Genomic DNA, 18,960 nt, shown 5'->3' on the forward strand with positions numbered 1-18,960 from the left:
TTCCGAGCTGCGCCCGTGGGCAAGACGGTGGCAGACGCCCGGCTGCCCAGGAGCCGCCGCCGTGTGCCCATCGCTTGGAGGGCGGGTCCACCGGGTGAAGCGGTGTTGGCGGCACCCTCGAAACTTCGTCCGAGTTCACACTGACATAATTTGAGATTGGAAGGCCCCGGGGTTTGAGTCGAGCTGCTCCTTCACCACTACCCTTCTCTGTACAGACTCTGTCGGTAAGGCTTAAGCTGCTTCAGGATGAAAAATGCCCAGTGATGACAGTTTGTGTAGTGGCTGTTAGGAGCCTAGGCTTTTGAATGTGCTTTCTGAAATATGTTAACTTCATAATACAAAAATACACGAGTAGATAATAAGAAGGGCTTACTTAAAACAAAAAGTTGCAGTAATTTCTGGACATTTTGCTGGACATCCAGATGTTATAGAAGGTATTTGTGACCAGATAGCCTCAAGATTCCAAGCTTTATGACACAGCTCTAGGATCTCAGCTCTTGCCTGATGTCACAGAATCATTCAGGTTGGAAAAGACCCTTGGGATCATAGAGGTCAGCCATCAGCCCTACTCTACAAAGTTCTCCCTACACCATATCCCCCAACATCTCATCTAAACCACCCTTAAACACATCCAGGGATAGGGACTCCACCACCTCCCTGGGCAGCCTATTGTACTGTCTGACCACTCTTGTTGTGATAAATTTTTTCATTATGTCCCGTCTGAGCCTCTGCTGTTGCAGTTTAAAGCCATTCCCTCTTGTTCTGACACTAATTACCTGTAAGAAGAGACCAGCACCAACTGTTACTCGATTTTGCTGTTTACACATTTGACTTGATTCAGTTATGTGTTTTGCTTCCTTGTTTGTGTTTACCTTAAATCTTACTTCTGTGGTTACTGTGGTTTTCCATTAGCAAAAGAGAATCTTTTGGTTTGTGTGGTTTGTTTTTTTTTTTTCTGTAGTTACGCGCCACTCACCATTCTAACTTTAGTCTTGGGACCACAAAGTTCAGCAATGTGTTGATGTTGGGAAAGAAAAGAGCAGAGTTATTAATCTTGGTTTACTTTTATATAACCTGTTAATTTTGATTTTCGGTTAAATACACTCTCAATCCTTGTTTGTCATAATAAAAAGATACTTCATGTGTGAACTAGCATACTGATGTTTTGATGTGTCTGCAGACAGCTCCATTATCTTTTGGGCTCTTTATTTAAACAGAAACAAACCACAAGCTTCTAATTAGTGAGTCTAGTTGTTCTTGTGGTTACTTCTTGGTGCCCTGTGAAGGTCTTAAAGAGATTATTGGTAGTTGCAGGGAAAGCAAGGTGTAGCTGCAGATGAGCACGAAAATGATGACTTGAAAGTCAAACCAGGAGTTTCCATCTCTTAGTGACTTTATGGAGAACTCTTTTCTGTCAGCTTCTCAGAAGAGTGTGTGTGGAGGATTAAGCTCAAGGTGCAATCAGTCTATAGTAGATTCCCCTTCTGTGACTGTAGTTGGGTCACCTAAAAATGTCAGTGAGGAGGTTCTTCATATTCTTATTTACTTGTTCCTATGATGTGATACTTGCCAAAAACCTGATGATTTTGGGGGGAGCAGGGAATACACAGCTATGACCTCTTATGAAGAGTGAGGTCTTACTGCTTGATAGTCTGTCAGTACCTGTCTCTAACAGATCATCTTTGTACAACACAGAATACAAATTGCAGTTCAGGACAAGAAATCCTGAGTAGTTTAATAAAACAAATAGTTAATGGTATTTATGTCTACTAGATTCTACATAAACCTGTATGTGGCTATTTGTTGTTTGGTGGCAGACCTTACTATGACATCCAGTTTCTTAAATTGCCTCAGAGTATTTTTAAGATGGATATCTTGGGGATATTTAAGCTTATCTATAATTCTCTTTACAAAGTCTTAAGAATAAAGTTTGATTTTTCCACCTATTTCAGAGCACATTCCCTGATGGCATCTTTCTTAAAGCTGTTAAGTAATATTAAAACGTGACAAATACTCTTAAAATGCTTTGCACAAGGGTGCACAGGAGTACTGGTAGTTGTAAAGATCTCGGCTTGCAAGGTATGATGAGAATGTGTGTTCTCTTAACAGGTTTTTCCTTGCCCTTTCAGAAAGCTGAAGTGCAGCGTGGCGTATGCACTGACTTTAGTTTAAATATGGGTAGGGTTAACTGTAGTAGTTTGGATCTGGCTAACAGAGCCACCTGAAAAAAAAAACAGGGAGTTTTCTGGCATGTTTGGTACTATTGTTAAATTCTTGCAGAGTAAACTTTATCTTGCCCTTCTTTGCAAAATACACTGATTGTTGGGGTGAGATTTGTCTCATTTATCCTTGGTTGTTAAAGGTTGCTGGCAGATGCACAGCTGAGCCAGTCTAGCAGTGTGTTGTTGTGAAAGCAAACAATTGCCTTACATTCTCATCACCATCCTACCTGTGGCTCTGACTGTCTTGGTTGTTCAACAAGCTAACTTGGGTCATTAAAAAGGTAGAAAGATGCTCACTTCTGCTGATCTCCTTTTCTGTCAACAGAGAAGTACCAGCACCTGCACACAGGACTTGAGAGCAAGGGAAAGTAGTGGGGTGAGTTGGTGTTACAGAGGCTCTCAACCAACCACCAAAAATTAGAAATTTATTGTTAACACAATTAACTAGCCCTCTGCAAATTACATGTTTAAATGTCTGTGGGAGGAAAACAGAGCAACTTCCTAGGGTTTAACGACCACCCAAAACGCTCTTTCATACACCTAACAAGTGAGGGCTCTCAACCTCAGGGACCTTCTCAGGGCAGCATCCTGACCCAAGCCACCTCAAGGAGTTCCCTTGGGTGCCATCCTGACCTCAGAGGAGAATTCTTGACCACAGGGTGCTGCTCCAGGTGACAAGCTCAAAATAAAATGGCCCCTCTGGGGGACTCAATTGATACTCAGGCCGAATCTGATCTATGGTCAATAGCAGCTCCCATTGGCCAAAGGCCCCAACTACCATGAAGCCCCAAGAACAAAGGCAATCAATAGCTGCTACGCTTCAGCAGCCAAGAAGCACTGTTTTTGTTGGGCAGGTGCATCTGTCACAGTTGGGACTGTTTTCTAAACTGCAAACTGTTTGTTTGACTTGGGTATAACTGGTGGCCCCAGCATAAGAGTCAGGTTAGTGGTGGGTAGGTATTTGGTTCCCTTTAGAGTCTGTGGAGATAAATTGTGGGATAAATTGCTCTCGGGATGTCCTGGGTCTGTGGAGGAAGCATAGCTGATTCACTGCTTAGTTGGCTGACGTTGGACAAAATGTTCCATGGTCTAGCTGGCCTTCCTGTGCTGTTTGAATATTTTCAAAAACTGCAGGTTTCCCCAGACACGCATGCAACTCTGCTTTCTCTAGTTAATACAGCATTCTTCTGAAGTGCTTTGTTCATTTATTTTATTACCAGACATTCTCTTTCAGTCCCTTGCCTGATTAGTGCATCAATCTGAAGCTTCTAGTTACTTTCACAGTGTTGTAGGACTTTCCCTATCCTTTTTTATCAAAATTAATTTTAAGGCCCAGTCACCTATTTGTTGGATTCTCTGATTTTTTTCTGGCTTCAGTCTTATATATATAGTGTGATTTTCTGAATTTAAGTGCTGGAAGCTTCTTCTATCCACATTTTTAATCCCTCAAGAAAAACTGCATTGTTTCTTTAGTTGATACTGCTATAGTGGACTTGTTGCATACTTGTAGAGTGCCTGCCATGCACTGGGTACTGCTGTAGCTAAATAAATATGAAGATTTCTCTGGATATTTCAGATCTTAAAGAACTAGGAAAAAAGTGAGTTGAAAAAAAATAATCTCCCTATTTCTGTTCTGAGGAAGGGATGGGCAAATGATATGCATGACTGTGAATACAACTATTCACTAGAACCATGTTGTGTTAATGCATGTGAAGTTGTAAAAGTTGTTCCAGGGTTTCCTGTGATCCTTATGTGGTGTGCTGTAATGAGCTAGATAAGCTGTTTTGAGGAAGCAGACTTGAAATATTTTGAAGCATATTTTCATTATTGTAGGTGTTTTGGGGTGGTCAGGTGAAGATTGGTGGCTGGGCAACAGCTGAGCTTCAATCTGAAATCTGTAACTGTTCTAATGTAGAGAGTGCCTAGAGAAATAAGAAGAGGAGTGATTGATTTTTTGCACAATAATTAAAGCAATTGAAATGTAAGTATATGTTATCCATGAGTGTCTTCCAAGCAGTGTAGGATGTAACAGTGGAAGAAACAATTTGCTGTAGGTTTAAAGATGGTCTCAAATACCTGGACATATAATAACATGGTAATGGGCAGTGACTTGGTATGTATGCACTGCATGGGTAAAGGTTCTACCTAGGTTGGTAGTTAGAGTGGTAGGGTTCCCATGGTTGAGCTCGTCAGGGAAGGATCACTGCTGAGCAGTAGGTTGCTAGAGATGATGAATGTTTAGTGATGGTTTTAAACACTCAGCAGCTGTCTCCAGCCAGATAAAATGGGTGACAGGAGACAAGCTGAAACAAAATTACATATATTTATTTACCAGAAAGGCAAGCTTGTCCAATTACTTTTGTCATGTTGATCTATATACAAAAGCTTGAATGCTTTTAGACATACTTCTTATGTTACTGTAAATCACTTCCTTGCAAAACATAGCCTTACTGTTTTGTCTGCTGTAGAGGGGGAAAAGTGGAAAACTGACTGCTAGCTAAACAAAATAAAGCATTAATGACTATAGTTTGGGTTTTTCTTATTTTTACATTTCAGCAGATGTACTGCTACAATCGGTGTTATTTGTACTCCAGAGAGTGGCACTGTAGAATGCTTATTGCTGTTAGATTGAGGGAAAGCAGATCGCACTATTTTGTTGTCGTGTGTGCTGAGCCATTTCTAAAGTACATGGCTGTAACTCCATTAGTGAGAGCTGTGCTGGTAATGCTAGGTAGGAATGAGACAGTTCTTCACACTCTTAGTGTCTGTGTTAAATGTTGTGAGCTAAATCTCTGAGCAAGTTTTCCCTGAAGTACATGGAAAATGAATGGAAACCAGCTGGTTTGTGAGCAGATCCTAATTCTACACTATTTTAAAATAAATTACAATTCTGTGGCTAAGATGATCCAGACACTTGGAAGTCAAAAGAGAGCAAAACAAGCTGCTGCTTTGGGGGAGCTGCAAATCAGCAATTACTTAATTGCTTTTATTTTTCTTTCATGAGCCAAACTACTTAAAGGAGTACAGTTCTGGCTGATTTCTCAACACTACAACAGGAAGGTGTTTCAGCTTTTTTTATCTGTTGTTTAGAGATTGAGCTTTGGATTTCTGTGGAGGAAAAAGCTATTGCCAAGAGGCTGAAGTTCTTCCTGGTAAAAATCACTAGGTTGAAAGGTGAAGTGTATGTTGTATACATCTGGTGTGTGTTTTTATAATTCACAGAGGCTTTTCTGATCTTGTTTTACTTCTTTCCCCCATTCCTTTAGGGCTAGGATGACACTGAATTGCTGAGATTTCATCTGGCTTTCAGAGTGTGAAGTGTTTAGCTCCAGTTTCTGTTTTGCTTCTGAGAACATGTTCAGATGAGCTGTCTCATAGTTGGACAACTCATAACACTAATAACAGTGCTTAATTTTAATTCTTTTCCCCTGCTTCTGTGACTCCAGTTGCATGAAATTCTAACATGGCTTTGCAACCAATCTTGTTGCAAACAAGCAAGGAAGGTTGTTTGAGCTGATGTAACTGATAATACGCTACCTGTACAACTAAATTAGATATTGGGTTTTAATCGTATTGTTGTTGCTAGTCCAGATTATACATCTTTTTCTCTGTCACCCCAATTGTAAGAGCTTTATCTTCAGGTGTCTACCAGTTTGTGATAGAGATGTTTGCATTAAAAGAATTAGAAAACCAAAGTAAATTTATATGGGGAGTCTTCCTGTTTCAGAGCCCAGGATAATTTGGAGCAGAGTCAGGGATAGCACACTATGGCCCTGTGCATGTGCGACTTTCTAGTTTCAGGATCCAACCTGACAGAATTGGTTTCAGCAGGAAGTCTTGCCAGAGAGCCTGTGTGAAACAGTTGCTCGGTGTTTTGATTAAAGCTTCCTGCAGCAGTGATCAAACAACAGAGGATTGATGTAGGCCCTCATACTTCCCAAGAGGTGATGAAGATATCATTACAGACATACCCCAACAAGACACCTTTCCTTTCCTCTTTTCCTCCTCTGCTGTACTACTTCCTTGCAAGCTGCAGTTCCTACAGACCTAGGTGGGAGGAGAGGAACAGAACAGAGGCCTCCTGTGAATAATGCCGAGAGCTGGAAGTAGGAGCCCATGTGGCCAAAATCTAAATTCTGTGCTTTTGTCTGAGCTGTGTACCCAACTGATCTGAACTGTTGGGTCTAAGAAGTGATATGTAAAATGCCATGGGGGGACTGGATAGCACTGAACAGGAGAAATGAAAAATAACGGTTGAGTATAGAAGAGTGTACGTGTCACAGGTTCTTGCAGTCTACCACTTTGTGGTGTTACTCAGCTAGTCACTTAGCTGGTGCTGGGTCTGTGATGTAAAGCCTGCCATCTTGTGGATGTAGTGCTAAAACATCCATGTACAAAACATGTGGAAGTTTACCACACCAAATGACTTCTGCTTTTTACACTTCTAGAGAGAAAGTATAATCAAGCTGAAATCGGTTATACTTCATAACTTCCTTTACTATGATTCAGCATTTCTGTCAGGAGGTATTCTAATTTCTCAGATGAACCTTGTTTCTGTGACTGTATTTGTTGCAGTTAGTATTTATAAACAAGTTGGGATGTTACAGCAGAAAAGTTGATACAAACTTACAAATTTATTAGAATAGTTTAGTCTTCAGTCTATAGTCTTAACAGTGTGCAGCTGCTTATCTTCAGGGCTTCAATCTGACTTGAAAAATCTTATCTTAAATAAGATCTGTCAAAAATATTGTTTATATTAGTCTAAAAATCCTTTCATAATTAAGGCTTTCTTGTTCCCTCTCTTCAGGTATACTGTTTCTGTAATTTTTGGACTCATTTTAAAAGTGTCTTTAGATCCCATTTCATTTGCAACTTCAAGTTCAGTAAGTCTGTGGTGCTGCTCAAGTGGATGTGGTAGTGTTCAGCAGAAATGATGTAGCCAGTCTGAAAAAAATAAAAACTATTTGATATTGAAGTTGTGGTAGAATGAAGCAGTGATTCATGGCACTGGTACTGTACTACCAATTTGCTTACATTGGCTGAAAATTAATATAAACTTGCTTGTTCTTTGAGGATTGGTAACTTCTATTTAAGCATACTCAAGAACAGTGCTACAGTAATGAAATATATAAGGCTAAACATTGGCCAGCATGAGAACTGAATTTAGCAGTCCAACTTCAGTAAAGTCTACAAGGGAAACTTGTATTTAATCCCTAAAGAAAGAACTGTTTCATTGTGTTAGAGCTGTGGAGAGAAACTTTGTGACTTAGTGTTGTGTGTGGTTTTTAGTGAGTCATTTTTCTTTTATTAAAAGTTACTTTGAAACTGACGTCTTAACTTGATCTACTGCAGTTTGAGAGTGCTAGACTGTCCTCTGAGATGAGCAGTTCTGCAGTCAACTCAGTAAGAGAACAACTGAATGAAAGCTGCATGGGAATTGATAGTCTGTCTTCCTATTCTCCAGCCTTCAGAAGGAGGTAACGAGCTGTTTGTGGTTCTTCAGTCTTTCTAATTATGGTTGTTGATTCTTATATTAAAGGACTTTCCTTTAACTTATGAGCATATTCAGTATTCATGACTTGAATTTGTATTCTGTTCTATGGTTTGGTACTTTTCCAAATTTCTTAATGTCTCCTTTCTAGAAAGTTGCATTTTTTGTGCAGTATCCTCCTAGAGTGGGTATTTGAAAGATAGTACTGTTAACTGCCTTTTGTGGAAGCTTTTGCTCATAGATGGGACAATTCTAGACAAGAGATCTATATTAAAAGTTCTTGACATTCTAAGCAATTTAGTTCTGTTCTGTAGTAATTGGACAGCCTAGCATGGGATTCCACAAAGCAACGTTCAAAGCCAGGACTGGAATATTCAGTCTCTGTCTGGTGTCTTTTTTCATCCTAGATCCAGTTAGCATCTAGAGCTCTTAAAAAACCTAAACAAACAACCCCCCCAAAAAAAACCCAACAAACACCCAAAACAGAGTGATCTTACCAGGATTAGGATAAAATGTGAGACATGAGAAAATACATCAAATAACTCAAGCATTTGTAGAGCAGGGTCTTGAGCAGAAACTAATTATACTTAGATCACAGAGCAGAGCACATAGCTCACCTCTAAAGAAGTATGACATGACTTATGACATGCTGAATGTCAGTACTAGTTTATTTGATGGGAGTAATGTTGTGTGGATTGCAGTGGAAAATCTAGAGTGAAAATGAGAAGTATTAGGAGTTGGTTCAGAAGTGAGCTTTTGTAACTTACTAATGACTTGAAAATGCAACAAAACTTTTTTTTTTTTTAAATATGAGTAACATTTGGCTTTGATCTTTTCTGTTGTATTCCCCCTGTACAGCAAACTCTTGTATGACTTGAAATTCCTGTGTATTTCAAGTGAAGAATATAAATGCAGGGGACACTATTTAATAATTTTCAAAATAACTTGGCAAAGACTAGTATTGAGTTTTCCCAGTTTTCCTGTTACATAAGCAAATTAGTCTCTGGAACAAATCAGGTGATGTAATGAATGTGCCTGAGGTTACACAAGAATTGGATTGAGAGTTTTGTCTATGTGGGTCTTATTTCTGCCTTTACATTGCCATCATTTTTCTTTTGGTAGTTCAGTCAACAGGCATTTCTGAGAAGTTTTTTCATTCTTTAGTTAATTAACTGTGTTCTGTTGCTTAGTTAGGAGTGGCAGCTTTGTTAAGAGAACTTGGTTCTGAATTTCTAGAGGTGTGCTGTTTGTTAACTTCAGGGCTGTCAAAATCAACTTATGCCAGTTTGACTGTAATTGTCCACTAAACCCCCCATTTTGGTGCTGTGGGGGCTTTTTTAGTGCTAGTGATGTCAACTAGGAGAGTTTTGCGTACCATTTGCTGCTAGTACTAACTTTAGCTTTGTTCTCTTGAAGACAACTCTTATCACTGCTGGTCTGGTTTGAGTTACCATCATGGAGCTCTGAGACTTGCCACAGGATCTGAAGTACACTCAGCTGCACTTTTGATTCTGTGTGTCCTGTCCAGCACATCTTAAACGCTTTGACTCTTAAGCTCAATTTTTCTTGATGTGAGTAAATTCAGGTGTAGTAACATGTAATTAGATCTCAGAAAAATGGAACAGGTAGTTCTCTTTCCAAGTACGTTGCAAGTTTTGTTGGAATTTAAGGTGTTATGTTTGTTAGTAGATGAGGTGGAGAACAGGAAGTTGAATATGGGCAAGTTTGAATTCAGAAAAGGGGTAGGATGCTTTACCTAGTGTTTTGAATTCCATGTCACCTGAATAGCATTGTTCATGGACGTCTGGATGAGTGTTTCTGTGCATCACTGATGTTTTCAATGCTTTCTAGACTAGAGCATGGCAAAATAGAGTGTGTGAGCTTGAGGACAGCTTGGCCAAGGGAAAGGAAAACCTTCAGAAAACACTTGTCTAAGAATGAGAAAGAAATGTCAGAGTTGAGAAATCAGATGCAGGAGCAGCTGTGAGTGACTACCAACAACTTCTGGATGTTAAACTGGGACTTGATATTGAAATCAACATATATCAGAAATTGCTGGAGGATGAAGAGAGGAGGTATGAAATAATGTAGCAACAAATGCTGGTACCTTTGTGTTTCCCTTACTTGTCTCATTCTCTCAAAAGGCAGTTCTAACTGAGAATGCACTAATTAGGTGCTTTACTACAGTTTCCAAGGGCACTGTTTGGTATTGCCCCCTCCTGTCTGACACATTTCTAAGTCTCCAGGAGACCAAGCTGCTTGAGTAACAGATCAATAGCTCTCAAGGGAACCAATATCATTCTTCTATTAAGATTCAGCACTGAGTACGTAATGGATTGTCATTTGCATGCAGATTGTCATTAGCCAAATTTCTACATGTATGGAATAATTTTAATAAAATAATATGTTATCATTTCCAGGTTATCAGCTAACTACATTTTTTACATTTGACCCCAGAGTTTAGCAATGTTGAGAATTTTTGCCTGATAAGTTGCAGGTGTCACTTAAAGTAGTTTGATACTTCACTGTCTTCTGAATACAGGTCCAGGCTCATTCCTCTCAAGTGTGGGGATGAAAAACAGCAAAAGCTCTTGTACCTTTCGGTTTTGCATAAATTTCCTACGATGGCTTAAGTTTCCCTACTTGTGCTATCTACCCAGGAATTCGGTCTTTGACAAATGCATAGAGATGTCTTTACAGTCTTAAATGTAGCAGTCCATCAGTATTCTGTGGTCCAAAAGCATTAATTAGCTGTTTGGTTAACATTTTATTCAACTCTTCAAAAAGTACGGAAGGCTTAGCTTTTTCATGTAACATGCCTTATTTACTATATTCCTGTACCCTTTTGCTTTATAATTCTATGGGAAGAAGAGAAGAAAGTTTATAAAAATAAAAGTGGAAAAAATAAAACTGAAACATGATGTATGTGTATTTCTTCCTTTCTTCACTATAGGTTGCAGCTTTCTTCAAGCCCATCTTCCTGAGTGACTGTGTCACAGGCTTCATTGAGCCATAGTATGCATACAACCAGAGGGAAGAAGGAGAAGGACTGATGTGGAGGGATCTCAGGCCAGCAGAAGTGTTTGCATGTCCCGCTCAGCTTCTGTCACTGGGAATGTCTCTGTTAAAGGAGATTGACAGAAAATCTATCCACTTGAAGAACACCATTTACAATAGTCTGCTTAGAGGTAGAAGACATCCTTCACACCCTCTCAGCCTTCAGGCTTCATGTTGACCCTGGAGCTAAAACCCACTGTGTAAGAGATGGCACTAAGAAACTAGTGTGTCAGAAAATAAGCTTTCATACAGTAATCTGCATTGATGAGTTCTTCCTAATGATTTTTAATGCTTTTCATTTCAATTGTTTTATTGCTAGGTTGCCCATCCACCAAAGTGTTAACTCACTCTGAAGAGTTCTGCCTTGCAAGGAAAGCCTTGTAAAGCTTTACAGATTATTGTTGTCACTGATTGGAAATGGTGCAAGCTAACATTAGGCTACTTTAGAAGCCTTTTAAGAACTTTTTTTGCCTTAAAAAGTCCTGAAGGAAATACATGCTGATGCAAAATAAATGTCTGAATGTAATTGACAGTGTCCCTTGTACTTCTATACAGCCTCTCTAAATCAATTTTCCTTCTTCCTTGGCTGCATCCACAGTTTTTTAGGAGCCCTCAGTTCCCACGTTAAAGCCACCTTTATGATGGCTACTCAGATTACTTCATTCTGTGAATAGGCTGGAGTTGGTACTGTGGGAAACACATACCTATTTATCAAGTTGTACTTAATTTGAGTAATAATGAAGGTTTCTTCCTTATGTTGCCCTCAGAATGATGCTGTTGTATTCAGTACATTTTCTCCCTGCCCCTCACACCACCCCAACATTACTTATAACTTCTGCTCAAGGTAAAAAAGCTTTATACCATATGAAGTTCTGCAGGTCATCACAGGAGGGGCTGGAGAGTGGGGACTATAATATCTTAAAGCCTTGTCTGAGAGAAGCGAGAATTGAGCACTGTCTCATTAGGACACCAGAGTTACCTAATTTCTCACAGCCCTGATTTCAGAGAACACTTGAGTAATTTTTGTCTTCTGTGCTGTCTGCACCTCATCTGTGTGTAGAAGTGTTATCTGCATTCTTTGTTTCCAGTGACACATATGCTTTGTCTAATGTCTTCAGATTCTTTACCTTTACTAAAAGCCAGCTCATCTTGATGTTTTAGATGACAAAGATTGGTCTGATTCCAAGTGTCTCAGTCTTCTCCAATCAATGAAGGGACAGACTGCTCCAGATGGTAATACATATGCATTTAATTATCAGCCTGGGCTTTTGGCCGAGAGTGCTGACTTCATTTACTGAATAGAAGAAACCATGACAACTGTCTTGGTCTAGAGAGCTAAGCGCTTAGATGACTACATTCAGGCAAATCAAAGACTACTTCTAGTGAGTCAGAACCTGCCATTTTTTATCTTTTTGAGCTTTTTCAAGCTTATGGGATTTCCCTCCCTACTTTGTGTACCACATGGATTTCCCTGCCTCTTATTTAACTGCACATTCATTCTTCCATGGAAGGACCATGAGTTCCGTTACCAATAGCCATGGATAGCTTATGGTTATAGGATAGACATACATAGCACTTTGCCAGAGCAACTGTTTGTCGTGCAGTGTAATAAGGTATACTTGGGGAATTTTCACAAGTGTTTGACAGTTTATATGTAAAAATAGATAGAAAATGTGTAAAATTCTCTTTAATGGTAAGTTTTGTTGCAATGACCAACTGAATGTCAGCATCCATTAAGATAAATAAGGTTGTTTATGTTAAATGATCTTAACTGTCTGTTTTCAGACTCCAGTGGCAACTGTTTAATGTTTGGAAACTGTAGGTGGGAGAATTTAAAGATCTACTCCCGTTTTGAAGTAGCCATTCTGTAATGATGACTTGTATGTGGTTTTCTATTAGATTTTCCTAGTGCTTTTCAAGTAGTTAATGGGAAAAAAAAATAATTGAAAGGGAAAATAATGTAGGTCTTGCAAAGGAGTATTTAGTGGGAGGTGTGCATATGTAGAAACACATTTAAATTGACTGACAGGAATATTTTGTTTTCTAAGAAGCCTGCTTGTCATTCTGTGCTTCAAAAAAGGTATTACATATTTGTAAGGGGATTTTAATATTTATGGGGTTTTTTTGGATAAAGCTATAACAAATGATGCAAATAGTAAACATTAGCTAATACATCCAGCCTTTCAGTTCTGGTGTTATATTAAGCTTTCACTTGAAATAAGAGGTAAGACAAATTTAATTAAGATTATTCTAATTGTGTGCTGAAGATTGTGTTTTTAATGAACATTTTATGTGCCTCACAGCCTTATATGTAAAATACCCTACATGTGCAACAAAATCACTACTGATGGAATTTTTTCTCCTTTTTATTAGGATCAACCTATGGGAGGCTGGGAGATGATCCAAAAAATGGGAGATATTTCTGCTAGTTACAGATATACCTCAAGATATATACTAAAGGCAGGCAAACTGCTACAGTAAGTTGTCAAGCTTCAGCTGTTCAGTTGAAGTAGACTTTAGGATAACTTGTGTGTGTCAGTAAGATGCAAGGGTTTTAGATTTGTTCTTTCTGTGTACATGTTCATAAAATAATCACCTATATTTATATTGGGCATGAGCTGTATCATTTGCCGGGATGAAGTTAGAGCCACATTTTTCAAAAACTTACTTTCTATATAGAGGAATAATTTTGACCATAAACAGTGTGGTTACATATTTGAAAGTCTCTGCATTAAAAAATGTAGGTATGTTTTATTGTAAGAAACTTTGGAGGTAGGTAGGCGGAGACTTGTATTTTCTTAACTGGAGGAGATTCACCACTGTCACTTAAATGGAATTCATTAACTCAATAAATAACATGGAAATGTATAAGACTAGCAAATAGTGCTCATGTGTGACTTCTTTTGACAGATCTGGGCTGCAAATGATGGAGTAACTGCTAGCCCTCCCACTGACCTCATCTGGAAGAACCAGAATCCTCGGGGCACTGGTGAAGATGTGAAAGATGTATTGAAAAGTTCTCAGGGAGAGGTAAAGTACCTCAGATGTGGTTAAACTTACCTTTCTGTGGTGCCATCCCCTATAAAGATGCAGGTAGAACCATTGTTAGGACTTTATATGTGAATGCAGGTGAGTGTTTAGTAAAGTTTTCTCCTTTTGCATTTCAACTCAGCATACTGTACTCCTGTCTGTCTTAACTGCAATTTAGGAATGCAATCTATTGAAGCGTGTGAAATTTTTTCCCTATGTTGAGCCTAAGTAGTAGAAGAATGACTTGTTCGGACACTGCCCTCATGCCAGGAATTGGGCAGTGCCTTAGAATGCTTTGAAAAGAAAAAGTTTTAGAAAGCTTTTCAGTGATTTGTCTCTTAAATTAGTTTTGCTTAAAATTGTGTCTGGTGGAGTGGGGAATGTTACCACGAAACTCACTTTAAGCCATGAGGCATTCATTCTGATAAGATGAGAGTTAAAACTTTGGGTAGGACAGTCATTAAGATATCTTACAATTGAAAGAAAATATTTAAATATATTAAAAGCAAATTTTGGAAGAACTTAATGAGAGTCTCCTTAGACTCTTTCTAATCATTAAGGAATTTAATACTGAGGTGTTTTGAATGCTGTTTATGCGCAGCAGTACATGTAAAGTGTAGAGACAAAATCAGTACAAGTAGCTTTCCCACACTAGAACTCCCATTTCTCAAAATTCGAGTAGATTAGCACTGTATCTTTAGACGTGTCAAGTCTTAAAAATAAAACTCTGTTGCAGGAGGTTGTTCAGAGAAAAACCTAGACATGAAGGGGAAGAGCAGGAAGCTGAGGAAGAACCAGCTGAATCTGAGGAGGAAAAAGACCACCACAAGTAGGTATCTTGGTTTAGGTTAAGGTTATTTAGGTTGAAGAAACAGACATACAAGTAACTAATTTATCAAAAAATACCATACCTGTTTGGGTGTGGGTTGTTTTATTTAATCAGTAATTTATTGAAAGCATGAAGCCACATTACTAAAACCAGTATAAAAAAATACTGCATCATGTAGTCCCTTGATGGAGAGAAATGGATTTTTCTTAAAACAAGGTGGTCTTAAAAAGAAGCTTTTTTTTTTTCTTAAACTCTGTTCCTGATAAGATTTCTTCGAAGCCAATTGTTTATGATAAAGTTTGGCTTAAGCAGGGACACAAACACTTAAATTTATCTGAAGTTTTGAAACCTTCGCTCTCAGTGAAGATACTGTCAGAGAAAATGCTGAAGAAATACAACTCAGTTGAAAGGTGTGAACTTGCAGTGACAATGTAAAATGTTTTTAAATATAAGGGAAAATACTGAGATAATAACATACTTGATTGTTCCCATTCTGACTTTTATCTATTATTTTACTGGTTTGACTAGTTATTTTTAAAAAAAAAAAAAAAGTAACATATGTAAGTTCCTGTAAGGCAACATTCATTGCTGCTTTGTCTAAATCTTTGCTGTGTTTCAGTTAGTATGTATCTTAATGCCAGTTAGCAGAGATAATACAGAACAGTAATTGAGCATGCATATGTAAACAGACAAAAAAAGGGAAGAGTTGGCTGTGTTAGAAATAGTATTTTTTTACAACCATGGGTTTTTAGCCTATAACTAAATCATAACTTTGTGGCATCTAATAGAGAGTCAGGTTTTTATTGCAGTTATGCAGAAGTTCTGAAGTGCATCCAGCTGCTCTTGTGGTTTCTGGAATCATGTAGTTCAGCTAAAATGTGTGTCTTAGTAGCTTTACTTACAAAAATGTTAGATGAGATTTCTTCAGATAAGAACTGTCCAAGTACTTGTATGTGCTACGTGTAGTATTCACCACCTGTCTAAAATCAATGATGCTTTTTGACTTGAAATTCAATTACAGTAATTAAGTTGTGTTTTTCTGGTACCTGTCCTCTGTTACCTCTCATAGGAAAGGATATCTAGCATTCTTTTACAGGTTGTACAGCTTTGCATGCTCACTCTTGCTTAGACCATGCCAGGCTAATAATTTAATATATTAAAAATGTATAGTATACCACTTTGAATTGCTAAATATTTTACTGCTGGTATTTTTTCAATACAACTCTTCCTATTCACAACAGGCAAGACCAAGGACATCTGATAAACTGTGAAATCATGTAAATTTCATCAGCCAGGTTTCTCAGATCATGGTAATACTTGCCTATGGAACAGAGCCTTCTCAAAAGCACAATATATTTTTTTGTTTGTGAATTTTTAACCTGTGATTTTGATGGCCTTAATATCCTTCGACACTGAAAGGTTGTAAAAGTCTTTTAACTTTCTTGCAGGATCTTGTTGACTGTACTGTTTAAAAAAAGGATGTCCCTGTCCCTCAGATTTATATGCTCTTTGCTGACACCTAGCCAGAATAGAAACATTCCACTGTGTTTTGGGGATCACTTTTCTTAGACTACACCACTTGAGACTAGTCAGTTGCTGCTGACCTCTTTATATTTAGGTGCTGTTGGGGAAGGGGAAAGCATTTTTGATACTTCTCACTCTCTTACACTTTTTCCTAGAGTGCACCAAGAAAACCAAAGGAAAACACACAAAAAACCAACACACACAAAAAAACATAGTCCCACTGATCATGTAAGCACTCAGAGGATGAAGGATGAAGTAAAACTTACTGGTATTACTCCTTTCCTTTCAGATTGCTTATGTTGGAGGAGGGTTAATCATGTTAGTGATGTTTTTAAGATAGTGTAACCAGCTTAATTTTTCTTACTTTTTTTTTTTTTTTTTTTGGATTCTCTCACTTGCTTACAATTTGTAGGAATAAATCAAGTCTCTTAGGGGTTTAGTCAGCACTTTAATGGTAAACAACTGTAATTTTGTCAATGTGGAAAGTTTATCTGTCCTTTCTGCATTAATTTAATGTTTGAAAAAGCTTTAAATAAAATAGTCTATTAAGTAAAGCTTTTGGAATTTGTTTCTTCCTAGAACAGAGCTAAAAGTTTAATGAAGCTGGCAAAACAGCCATGTATATGGAATGAGGGCAATTGACTTGTAAAGATTCAGTTGGAAAACTAATTCTTTAGAGGTTTATTCAAACTGTTGCATAACTGTTTCTGCATCTTTGCTCATATGTTGGTTCTTACTGGACTGTAAGAACTAACTACATCATACATATGTTTTACAACATCATACAAGTACCAGACTGAATAGTTTAAGCATGGCATAATAGCATAAATAGAAATTCAGAAATACTATAAATATTTGTCTTAGTCTGGAAGGACTTTTAAATGTATGGCTAGAATTTTGAAAGTTGATTTGAGCTTTTTACTAGCATTAGCCTCATGACAAATTTAATACTTTTTAATAGGTCTTTCACCTTGGGTAAGTTCCCTTTTCAGGTGAACTACAGGGTGGCATTTCAACCTTGTGCCAGCAGAAGGGGAGGCACGGGTGGCCGGTGGTTATGCAGAAGTATGAGGATTGGGGGACTGCTGCTTTTAACAGTAATGCTGGCTTAAACTGCATTAAACCACAGTATAACACCTGATTTAATTTCTTGTTTATATTTGAATGTTTACATAGTATAAATACCTCATGACTTAAACATTACTGTGTATACTATAACATTCTGAACACTTCTCGATTTGTGCGAATAATGGCATTCTATTCATTGTAGTCTCACGTATCTGTAGGCATATACCATATAAATATGTATGTTGTAGGAAAGGGTTAATTCAATTCCTTGTTTATTGTTTTCAAAACTAATAGCACAGGCTAGCAATTTATTCCCATAAAGACATGACTGGGCCAGTTACATAGGACTGTTTGTATCTTCAAACAGTAATAAAGAAAAATATTTTGTGTGTAGATATTGGGTACCTCATTCTTAATTCATAGTAGGAACCTGCCAGTATAATCAAGCATTCTTGGTTATATCTTTTGTAGACCCTGGGTTTTGTTACCAGGATGATGATCAGTGCTCTGTCAGTACCTCAGTGTATAGCTAGGAGCTGCTACTTGAAACTAGTTTTCTCTCTAAACAGAGTTTTTACATGAGTCTTGTGAATATTTTGGTAAATCAGCACTCTTGTGATGGTTGACAATAGGAGAAATGCTGATTTTAGAAAAATTATTTTTCTGTTACACGTACTTCTGTAAACTAGCATAGTGGTGGAAAATACAAATGACCCTTCTGGGGAGTGTGTGTGCATGTGTTCCCTCTAACCTTTAGCGCTGAAACATCCTACCACCAAGTGGAGATCTTGCTACTCAAATATTTAAAAAAAAAACCCACCACCACAAAAAACACAAAAAAACCCAACCAAAACCAAGCAGCCTAAAACTTCTTACACTTCCCTGTGAATTCCATAGTAACTTCTGAAAGTTTCTTTACTGAACAGAATGACTTCTGTTCTACACTTTCCCCATCTTCCTGCATGGAAGTCCAGAAGTGCATTTTGATTACCACAAAGTAGGGTGGTTTTTTCATTTTTTGTACTGAAAAACACCAGTTTGTGGAGGTACGCATGGTGCCACTGTATGCAGCAACTCTGTCACACAGTGTCTGGGAGAGCTCTTGTTCCTATTAGTTTGAAACTGCATTCAAAATACACCATCTGAGTTGTTGCCATTACTGCCATAATATACACCAGTCTCTGTTACAGAAGGCACACTGGGTTTGGTAAAAGTATCTGACCACTGAAAAATGGCTATATGGAATGTTACATGAAATGTGTTAGTGTTTTCTGGAGATTGTTAGGTAATGAGCCAGAGAAGCAAACAATATCCTAGTTAGCTCTGTAGACATGTTCAACTTGTGGTTAGAAATTTGGCATGTCTTCATTACTACTGTTAGAGTAATATATGAAGATTGGTTTTAGGTACATTCAGTCCTTTCTATAGAAACAGATAGGGGTTATCATTATCTGATAATGATCTGTCACAGAGTTGACAAGACATACAAATTGTATCATCTTGGCAGGTGAAAACTGTTCAGTAACTTACTGTTTGCAACTAGAAAAACACTTCACCGGAAGTGTTATCTGCTCAAATGCATTCGTTCCTATGAAAACCAAAATAATCTGTTTAGGAAACAAGTGGTTTGGTTTATACAGCACTACTGTGATGAACACTCTTGAGGCAAGGCACACATTCCTGTCAGCTGGTCCTACTTCTCTAGAAGTTTGATTTTTTGGGTTGATTCACAGCACAAT

General features: G+C 38.0%; 1 protein-coding gene across 1 annotated transcript; it reads left to right on the forward strand.

The window, feature by feature from the left end:
• Window positions 1-4,314: 4,314 nt before the first annotated feature.
• Window positions 4,315-18,041, forward strand: LMNB1 (lamin B1). The gene is given in 14 exon segments (XM_026866022.1): window positions 4,315-4,335; window positions 7,575-7,677; window positions 7,680-7,699; window positions 9,565-9,639; window positions 9,641-9,697; window positions 9,700-9,788; window positions 10,667-10,751; window positions 10,753-10,841; window positions 10,843-10,886; window positions 13,142-13,254; window positions 13,681-13,800; window positions 14,537-14,555; window positions 14,557-14,633; window positions 16,309-18,041. Coding segments are annotated over 13 exon segments (912 nt in total). The 3' UTR covers window positions 16,309-18,041.
• The last annotated feature ends 919 nt before the right edge of the window (window positions 18,042-18,960 follow it).

The sequence above is a fragment of the Athene cunicularia genome, assembly GCF_003259725.1.
Source record: "Athene cunicularia isolate RWA chromosome Z unlocalized genomic scaffold, athCun1 chrZ_part2, whole genome shotgun sequence".
Lineage (NCBI taxonomy): Eukaryota > Metazoa > Chordata > Aves > Strigiformes > Strigidae > Athene > Athene cunicularia.